Source organism: Coregonus clupeaformis, chromosome 17, assembly GCF_020615455.1.
Source record: "Coregonus clupeaformis isolate EN_2021a chromosome 17, ASM2061545v1, whole genome shotgun sequence".
Taxonomy (NCBI): Eukaryota; Metazoa; Chordata; class Actinopteri; order Salmoniformes; family Salmonidae; genus Coregonus; species Coregonus clupeaformis.
The window spans coordinates 2,573,809-2,584,569 of NC_059208.1; the positions used below are offsets into that span (position 1 = coordinate 2,573,809).

General features: G+C 44.4%; 1 protein-coding gene across 6 annotated transcripts in view; it reads right to left on the minus strand.

The window, feature by feature from the left end:
• The window catches only part of LOC121562197 (clathrin coat assembly protein AP180), a 68,578-nt gene extending 57,817 nt beyond the window's left edge, over nt 1–10,761 (minus strand). For 5 of the 6 annotated variants that reach the window (XM_045226022.1, XM_045226023.1, XM_045226021.1 and 2 more), the window contains exons 1-2: nt 10,499–10,761; nt 9,803–10,031 (exon numbers count right to left, since the gene is read on the minus strand). In XM_045226022.1, the coding sequence (XP_045081957.1) occupies nt 9,803–9,932 (130 nt within the window). In that variant the 5' untranslated portion in view covers nt 9,933–10,031; nt 10,499–10,761. Of the gene's footprint in view, nt 1–9,802; nt 10,105–10,498 lie in introns of all 6 variants that reach the window. The other variant, XM_045226020.1, reaches the window with a different exon arrangement.

Genomic DNA, 10,761 nt, shown 5'->3' on the forward strand with positions numbered 1-10,761 from the left:
CCACGGTATCAATGACCGAACACGGAACAAGAACCCACAAACACAAAGGGAACATAGACAGTATAAATATGGCTCCCAATCAGAGACAACCAGCTGACACTCGTTGCCTCTGATTGGGAGTCACTCAGGCAAACATAGAATAAAACAAACTAGAACCCCCAACATAGACATATAACACATAGAATAAACACAAAGAATGAACACACCCTGGCTCAACATAATGAGTCCCAGAGCCAGGGTGTGACACAATCAGCGTTAAATCAAGTTGCCTCCTCGTTATTTCTCCCGCCCCCCAGAAAGACCATCATGTAAAAGCGAGGTGATCCTTCTGTGTAATCATCCTATCCTGCCACACTGATTTCAGACCTGCTCTCTTATTTGTACATAGAGGTTATGGGGAGGGCCGGTGTTGCAAGCTGCTTGGCGATGGTCTTGTAGCCCATTCCAGCCTTGTGTATGTCTACAATCTTGTCCCTGACATCCTTGGAGAGCTCTTTGGTCTTGGCCATGGTGGAGAGTTTGGAATCTGATTGATTGATTGCTTCTGTGGACAGGTGTCTTTTATACAGGTAACAAACTGAGATTAGGAGCACTCCCTTTAAGAGTGTGCTCCTAATCTCAGCTCGTTACCTGTATAAAAGACACCTGGGAGACAGAAATCTTTCTGATTGAGAGGGAGTCAAATACTTATTTCCCTCATTAAAATGGAAATCAATTTATAACGTTTTTGACATGCGTTTTTCTGGAATTTTTTGTTGTTATTCTGTCTCTCACTGTTCAAATACACCTACCATTAAAATTATAGACTGATCATTTCTTTGTCAGTGGGCAAACGTACAAAAATCAGCAGGGGATCAAATACTTTTTTCCTCACTGTCCATCTCTCAATGTAAATGGTGACACTATATTTTCCTCAATTTCCAACCAAAGAAGACATTTATCTTGATCAAACAATTTCTTAAGTGGGCGGAGCACTAGAGACAAAGCATGTAACTTAAAGTTGGGTAAACCTAGACCCCCAAAACCTTTGGGTTGCTGGAGTGTAGTCATTTTAATTCTGGGACATTTCCCTTCCCATATAAAATTCAAGACTGAACTTTGAATCTTTTCCCAGTACCCTAATGGTGAGGGCAAAGGAAGCATGCTAACAAAGAAATAGAGTCTAGACAATACATTAATTTTGACTATCGAAATTCTACCTGATAAAGTTAATGTTAGATTAAACCATCTGTTGAGATCTGCTGTAATTGCAGTTGTGACTTGTTTGTAGTTCTTCAAAACAATTTTATCTAGAGAGGGTAAAATGTCAATGCCCAAGTATTTAAAATGGGTCACAATTGGTATCTTCGATTCAATATTGAGATTGAACATTGCTTTGTTAAGTGGGAGCAGAGCTGATTTAGTGAGGTTAATATTTTATTTATTTATTTTTTATTGTATTTTATTTTTACCTTTATTTAACTAGGCAAGTCAGTTAAGAACACATTTTTATTTACAATGACGGCCTACACCGGCCAAACCCGGACGACGCTTTGCCAATTGTGCACCGCCCTATGGGACTCCCAATCACGGCCGGTTGTGATACAGCCTGGAATTGAAGTCTGTTGACGACATCCGATCCTCATTTGTTAAGTCAAATGATACTGCTGGTCCTGCTCACACTGCCCTACCCTATGCTTTGACTTCTTTCTCCCCTCTCTCTCCAGATGAAATCTTGCGACTTGTGACGGCCGGCCGCCCAACAACCTGCCCGCTTGACCCTATCCCCTCCTCTCTTCTCCAGAGCATTTCCGGAGACCTTCTCCCTTACCTCACCTCGCTCATCAACTCATCCTTGACCGCTGGCTATGTCCCTTCCGTCTTCAAGAGAGCGAGAGTTGCACCCCTTCTCAAAAAACCTACACTCGATCCCACCGATGTCAACAACTACAGACCAGTATCCCTTCTTTCTTTTCTCTCCAAAACTCTTGAGCGTGCCGTCTTTAGCCAACTCTCTTGCTATCTCTCTCAGAATGACCTTCTTGATCCAAACCAGTCAGGTTTCAAGACTGGTCATTCAACTGAGACTGCTCTTCTCTGTGTCACGGAGGCTCTCTGCACTGCTAAAGCTAACTCTCTCTCCTCTGCTATTGTCCTTCTAGACCTGTCTGCTGCCTTTGATACTGTGAACCATCAGATCCTCCTCTCCACCCTCTCCGAGTTGGGCATCTCCGGCGCTGCTCACTCCTGGATTGCGTCCTACCTGAGAGGTCGCTCCTACCAAGTGGCGTGGCGAGAATCTGTCTCCGCACCACGTGCTCTCACCACTGGTGTCCCCCAGGGCTCAGTTCTAGGCCCTCTCCTATTCTCGCTATACACCAAGTCACTTGGCTCTGTCATATCCTCACATGGCCTCTTCTATCATAGCTACGCAGACGACACACAACTAATCTTCTCCTTTCCCCCTTCTGATAACCAGGTGGCGAATCGCATCTCTGCATGTCTGGCAGACATATCAGTGTGGATGACGGATCACCACCTCAAGCTGAACCTCGGCAAGACGGAACTGCTCTTCCTCCTGGGGAAGGATTGCCCGTTCCATGATCTCGCCATCACGGTTGACAACTCCGTTGTGTCCTCCTCCCAGAGTGCAAAGAGCCTTGGCGTGACCCTGGACAACACCCTGTCGTTCTCCGCTAACATCAAGGCGGTGACCCGATCCTGTAGGTTCATGCTCTACAACATTCGGAGAGTACGACCCTGTCTTACACAGGAAGCGGCACAGGTCCTAATCCAGGCACTTGTCATCTCCCGTCTGGATTACTGCAACTCGCTGTTGGGTGGGCTCCCTGCCTGTGCCATTAAACCCCTACAACTCATCCAGAATGACACAGCCCGTCTGGTGTTCAACCTTCCCAAGTTCTCTCACGTCACCCCGCTCCTCCGCACACTCCACTGGCTTCCAGTTGAAGCTCGCATCTGCTACAAAACCATGGTGCTTGCCTACGGAGCTGTGAGGGGAACGGCACCTCCCTACACCCAAACGAGGGCATTGCGTTCATCCACCTCTGGCCTGCTGGCCCCCCTACCTCTGCGGAAGCACAGTTCCCGCTCAGCCCAGTCAAAACTGTTCGCTGCTCTGGCACCCCAATGGTGGAACAAGCTCCCTCACGACGCCAGGACAGCTGAGTCACTCACCACCTTCCGGAGACACTTGAAACCCCACCTCTTTAAGGAATACCTGGGATAGGATAAAGTAATCCTTCTACCCCCCCTTACCCCACCCCCCCCCAAAAAAAACATATTGTAAAGTGGTTATCCCACTGGCTATAATGTGAATGCACCAATTTGTAAGTCGCTCTGGATAAGAGCGTCTGCTAAATTACGTAAATGTAAATGTAGTGACGCCTCAAGCACTGAGATGCAGTGCCTTAGACTGCTGCGCCACTCAGGAGCCCACAAGCCCACAGGTTAATCTTATAACTTGATATACTGCTGAATTGTCTGAATAGACTTAATACATTTTAGCTAAAGGCTCCAGTGATAGGGCAAATAGGAGGCTTGACACTGGACAGCCTTGATGAGTTCCCCGTTTGATGGCGAACTGTGAGGAGTATTGGTTACCATTCAAGACCATCCCAGAGGGGTTACTATACAGTTTTAACTATACAGAGACATCTCAGATTGTCTGATGCCAATCTATGTTTGACGAAACCTGTTTGATCAGGATGAACTAGTTTGGGTAAAATGGTTTGAAGGCGTTCGGCTAGAACCTTGGCATACAATTTCATGTCACTGTTAATAAGGGAGAGAGGCCTATGACTTGAACAGAGAGTTGGGTCTTTACCTTTTTTTATGTAACAGAGAGCTAATTGCAGTATTAACATCTCTATTGAAAAAGTCCATTTAAATAGATGTTTGTACCATTTCTAATAATATCGGGGCAAGTTCAGACCAAAAGGTTAAATAGAATTTCGGTGGGATGCCATCCCATCCAGGGGATTTACCTTGGTTCATGTCTTTCAATGCATCGTGCAGTTCATTGAGCATTATAGGTGCAACTACAGATTGTGGATCATCGGAGGAGAGTTGTGGTCAAGCCCTCGAAAAAGAGTCTCATACTGTCAGGTATTTGGTTTAAATTGTAATTTGATTGATGGTGAATCTTTAGACTGAATGGAAACAATGTCAGCAAGACTATCATTATTGCGTAATTTACTAGGTCTATTACCGTCCACATAGTCAGGTTGTCTGACTCTATGAATTAGAAATTCTGCTCTTAATCTGAGTAAGGAATTTAACTCAGATTTGATTATTAATAATTCTCTCTCCTTCTCGGCGGAAAAACTGTTCTGCTGTTCACGAGTTAGTAAGGATAAAGTGGCCTACAGTTATTTTTTTTATATTTTTTTCCCCTACTTGTTCAAATCAGAAGCAAATGCTATTGTATTGTTTCTAATAAACCCTTTCATGGCATCCCACAGGAATCTATTATCATTCACAGACTCTTTGTTGCGGAGGATAAATTCAGGTCTGATTTACATGAATTTATCCTCCTCAACAAAGAGTCTGTGAATGATAATAGATTCCTGTGGGATGCCATGAAAGGGTTTATTAGAAACAATACAATAGCATTTGCTTCTGATTTGAACAAGTAAAAAAAAAAAAAAAACCTGTCCTTACTAACTCGTGAACAGCAGAACAGTTTTTCTGCCGAAAGAGTGAGAGTGAGATTAAATCTCCAATTTGTGGCACGATATGGAGCATTGGTTATAGTTTGCATAAGTGTGTGTGATGATCAGGCATAGACATACAGTATGTACAATTTTGACCTTCTGAACTAGATGCACTAACTGTGATGAAAGTATGTAATCAATCTATCCTTGAAAATAATCGGTGCCTAGCAGAGTAAAAAGTATATTCTTTCAGCTGTGGATTATACACTCTCCATATATCTGATAGTGTAAAATCAGAAACCATATTTTGCAATGCTATGGTGGCTGGTGGTGCAGTACCCGAATTGTTAGATTTATCCGTTGTATTCATGTCACCACCCAAGACCACATGGAAATCTGATATTCCAGCAAGTATTTTCGATTAAGAAACAACAAACTAATAATCATAAGTATTGGGGACATTCGCAGAAATAAAAACATTTTGTCTTCCAAGAAAACATTTATTTCACATAGGCAATCCTCCCTTCTTGATCATTGAAACTTGAGATTACGGCGAAACACAATAATTACTGCTTTTGTTTAATTATTAACAGAAGAAAAGGCAGCCACCTTGAAGTTGTTGTTTTCTATTTTGCTTAAATCATTATATGAGTTTCCTGGAGTACGGCAATATCTACTCCTTTCCTATTCATAATATCAAAACAACTAGTACGCTTCTTTTTTTCTCTCCATTTATGCACTGTAAGTTCCAAGAAAGCACAGATCGCTTTCCATTAAAAATCTGGAAAATACTTTATTGCAAATGTAAAAATGAGTACAATCCCATTTGAAAGAAAATTAAAAAGTAAATAGATGAGTAATCAATAATCAGCATTGAATATGTAAAAAGAAAAAAAATTACATTTCCCAAGAGCCCTGCCAGATTGCAACTGATATAAACCTCCCCCTTTCCCTCCCCTACCCTCCCACCAAAAAGGGAATACTTGTGATTCTATTGCAGTTGTATTATACTCGTAATATCTACAACATTGTTTGATCTAATTATGAGACTATTTACCATACGTACTAGTGTGTGTGTGTGTTTGTGTAAGTGCGTGCATGCATGCTTGCATGTGAATGCATATGTGTGTGAACCTGTCGTGTATTCAGTGGAGAGCATTGTCCCTTAGAGCTAGTCAGTGGGCGACATCACATACACTCAGAGCACTAAACGAGAGCAACTGGCTATGAGGAGCAGAGGACGCTGAGTCGGCACTTTCCGAGATGTCAAAAGATTGCTGACACATAATTGGCCGGGGGTGGGCTTTCCAATCCCCCAATCCCATGATTAAGGGGAGTACATAAATATGCTTTACTCCCAGACTCAAGGAGGATGGATTGGGTGGGATTGATTTTTCCCTGTGGGGTTTTGAGTTCTGTATTGCCCAGATCACTCTTGGTTTTCATATTGATGATGTACATAAGGAGAAACTATAGCCTTAGGTTACCTAGCTGGCACAGTATTGGGCTATCATCCTGGCAAGCAGACTCTCTTGGCCTAATTGCCACAGACTGATCACCAATGGTCCTTAGGGAGAAAGTGAGGCGAACAAGCCACCTGCCATCAGTGATCATTTAGGCCTGATGCAAATCAGAGGCCTTTGGATTCAATTGATCTGGTGCCTGGCCTGGGCACCCCTGACAAAGAGTCTCTCAGATAGGAGTGTATGATCTTTCAAATGCTTACACATAATCACATACAGGGGTATACACTGAGTATACAAAACATTAAGAATACCTGTTCGTTCCACGACATAGACTGACCAGGTGAATACAGGTGAAATATATATGATCCCTTATTGATGTCACTTGTTAAATCCAATTCAATTAGTGTAGATGAAGGAGAGGAGACAGGTTAAATAACGATTTTTTTAAGCCTTGAGCCAATTGAGACATGGATCATGTGTGTGCCATTGAGAGGGTGAATGGGCAAGACAAAATACACTTCTCAAAAAAATAAAGGGAACACTTAAATAACACAATGTAACTCCAAGTCAATCACACTTCTGTGAAATCAAACTGTCCACTTAGGAAGCAACACTGATTGACAATACATTTCACATGCTATTGTGCAAATGGAATAGACAACAGGTGGAAATTATAGGCAATTAGCAAGACACCCCCGATAAAGGACTGGTTCTGCAGGTGGTGACCACAGACCACTTCTCAGTTCCTATGCTTCCTGGCTGATGTTTTGGTCACTTTTGAATGCTGGCGGTGCTTTCACTCTAGTGGTAGCATGAGACGGAGTCTACAACCCACACAAGTGGCTCAGGTAGTGCAGCTCATCCAGGATGGCACATCAATGCGAGCTGTGGCAAGAAGGTTTGCTGTGTCTGTCAGCGTAGTGTCCAGAGCATGGAGGCGCTACCAGGAGACAGGCCAGTACATCAGGAGACGTGGAGGAGGCCGTAGGAGGGCAACAACCCAGCAGCAGGACTGCTACCTCCGCCTTTGTGCAAGGAGGAGCAGGAGGAGCACTGCCAGAGCCCTGCAAAATGACCTCCAGCAGGCCATAAATGTGCATGTGTCTGCTCAAACGGTCAGAAACAGACTCCATGAGGGTGGTATGAGGGCCCAACGTCCACAGGTGGGGGTTGCGCTTACAGCCCAACACCGTGCAGGACGTTTGGCATTTGCCAGAGAACACCAACATTGGCAAATTCGCCACTGGCGCCCTGTGCCCTTCACAGATGAAAGCAGGTTCTCACTGAGCACGTGACAGATGTGACAGAGTCTGGTGACGCCGTGGAGAACATTCTGCTGCCTGCAACATCCTCCAGCATGACCGGTTTGGCGGTGGGTCAGTCATGGTGTGGGGTGGCATTTCTTTGGGGGGCCGCACAGCCCTCCATGTGCTCGCCAGAGGTAGCCTGACTGCCATTAGGTACCGAGATGAGATCCTCAGACCCCTTGTGAGACCATATGCTGGTGCGGTTGGCCCTGGGTTCCTCCTAATGCAAGACAATGATAGACCTCATGTGGCTGGAGTGTGTCAGCAGTTCCTGCAAGAGGAAGGCATTGATGCTATGGACTGGCCCGCCCGTTCCCCAGACCTGAATCCAATTGAGCACATCTGGGACATCATGTCTCGCTCCATCCACCAACGCCACGTTGCACCACAGACTGTCCAGGAGTTGGCGGATGCTTTAGTCCAGGTCTGGGAGGAGATCCCTCAGGAGACCATCCGCCACCTCATCAGGAGCATGCCCAGGCGTTGTAGGGAGGTCATACAGGCACTTGGAGGCCACACACACTACTGAGCCTCATTTTGACTTGTTTTAAGGACATTACATCAAAGTTGGATCAGCCTGTAGTGTGGTTTTCCACTTTAATTTTGAGGGTGACTCTGATACATTTGATTTCCATTGATAATTTTTGTGTGATTTTGTTGTCAGCACATTCAACTATGTAAAGAAAAAAGTATTTAATAAGATTATTTCATTCATTCAGATCTAGGATGTGTTATTTTAGTGTTCCCTTTATTTTTTTGAGCAGTGTATATAAGTGCCTTTGAGCGGGGTAGGTGCCAGGCGCACCAGTTTGTGTCAAGAACTGCAACGCTGCTGGAATTTTCATGCTCAACAGTTTCCTGTGTGTATCAAGAATGGTCCACCACCCAAAGGACATCCAGCCAACTTGACACAACTGTGGGAAGCATTGGAATCAACATGGGCCAGCATCCCTGTGGAACGCTTTCAACACCTTGTAGAGTCCATGCCCTGACAAATTGAGGCTGTTCTGAGTGCAACATTTAAATTGGGATACCTAGTCAGTTGTACAACTGAATGCATTCAACTGAAATGTGTCTTCCGCATTTAATCCAACCCCTCTGAATCAGAGAGGTGCAAGGGGCTGCCATAATCGACATCCACGTCATCGGCGCCCGGGGAACAGTGGGTTAACTGCAGAACAACACATTTTTACCTTGTCAGCTCGGGGATTCGATCCAACAACCTTTCTGTTACTGGCCCAACATTCCTACCCGCCAGGCGGGGGTGCAACTCAGTATTAGGAAGGTGTTCCTAATGTTTGGTATACTCAGTGTATATTGAGGATTTCAGACATTGAGTCAAATACAACTCTGAAACTAAGAAGGAAATTCATCACATCGGGTTTCCTATGTCATTGTAAGGCAAAACCCTCAGAAAACCTTAAGTCTCCTCAACATCAAACAAAGTGGGGCTTTGATACCAGACACAGCTTCTAAATCAGGGTTAAGGGTTGACAGACAGTGCCACCCCGCCTCCTGTACCTCCTCAAACTGGCCAGGTCCCCAGGCACAAGCCTGTGTTAGTAGTAGTGATAACAGCACCTTTTGAACTTTTGCATTATGCATTTAGCAGCACTGGAGCAGGAATCCATTATTCAGACTGCGATAGAGGCCTTGATGCTTTAAATTCCAATGCTTTAAAAACACAGCCTTCCTTCCATCCATCCTTGAGGTAATCCCTGATCTAACAAAAATTGTTAGGTGTAAGCAATGGTTCTATCTCATAACTTCCACCAGTCCAACCATATCAGATCACTTATTTCTCAAAAGAGGGTGGAAGGAAGGACACAGAGGTAGGAGGCTGGTGGCTCTGTTCTGTTCAATGTCCTGGCTCGGAGTTGACTACTTCAGTCTAACTGTTTCTTTTATGAGTACAGCAGGCATCAACATTGATCGGTGATGCCTGGCAAGGGGCCCGGATAGTCTGACTAAAGCAAAACTTGACTTGTTTTAGGTCTACATAATGAAAAAATCTATTTCACACAAGCAAATAAATATGGCGAACCATTATTATTGATTTAATAATATTGTAATATGGGTAAAGGTATCACAGGAGGTTGGTGGCACCTTTATTGGGGAGGACGGGCTCGTGCTAATGGCTGGAGCGGAATTAGTAGACTAGTATCAAATACATCAAACACACAGTTTGATGCCATTCCATTTCCTCCATTCCAGACATTATTATGAGCCACCCTCCCCTTAGCAGCCGCCACTGATACATATCCCATAGGAACTTCCACAGGAACAAACACAGGAACAAACACACACACACAAACACAGGCATGGACCAGTACTTGTAAGGTGTGTGTAGAGATGGGGAGGAGGCCATACTTACATTCCAGGTGTTTTTTCTTGGGTGCTGTCTGCTCATGAGTGGTGGCTTTGCAGACAGCTCGAGCAACCTCGGATCCCGTCAAGCTGTATTGCGCCGCGGCAATGCGGTCCGTCAGCGTCTGCCCCGACATCTTCTCTCCGTGGCGTCAAACCTCACGACTCAAACGTCAAAAATGGTCCCCCCCAAAGCACAACCAGTCGTGGTATTCCAGGCTGCCCTTAAAAATCCACTGGGGAGGTGGATATAGGAAAAATACTCTCAGCCCAGATACGGGGAAATGTTGTAGGCTATTTGGCCCCTATCTGAGATCAGAAATGAAATGACAAGTTGAAAAGGATGCTTGACATGGATAATGGCAAATACGGTTGCGCCGTGCTTTCCTCTCGAGTCCAATTTACCGATAGCCTATGCCTTGTTTAGGCCTGGCCCATGCTATATAAACTAGATTTGACAAATAAGATTAGCCTATAGGCTATCAGAGCTGTAATTTATCGTGAATATGCTAAACAAAACAAAATTCACATGCTAAAGATGAGGTCGATATATTTTCTATGATACATTCTCGTTGTAATTGTCTATAAACGGGTATTTCTTTTTTGCTATGTTTGATTTGTATAATTCTACATTAGTAATACATTATTTCCAATAAAATATCAGTTCAATTGTCTGTAGGCTATTCTATTCTAAAGTCCTTACTGTAACGGTTTGTATGGTAGCCTCCTTATAAAATGATGATTCGCTGTGGATGATGCTCCACTGACAAGGCGTCCTTCTCTCTTCCAGCGAAGGACTATAATCCTCTCCAAGGACCGCCGTTTTTCAGCCTACTATTTCGCCTCTCAATTTATGGGCCATTAAATAACAGTGGCGTTCTTTTCCCCCAGTGATCCCACCGTTCACCACCGACGACGCTTGAAACAGAGGAGGTGGATGGTGGCGTTTTGGAGGATTTGCCTGGT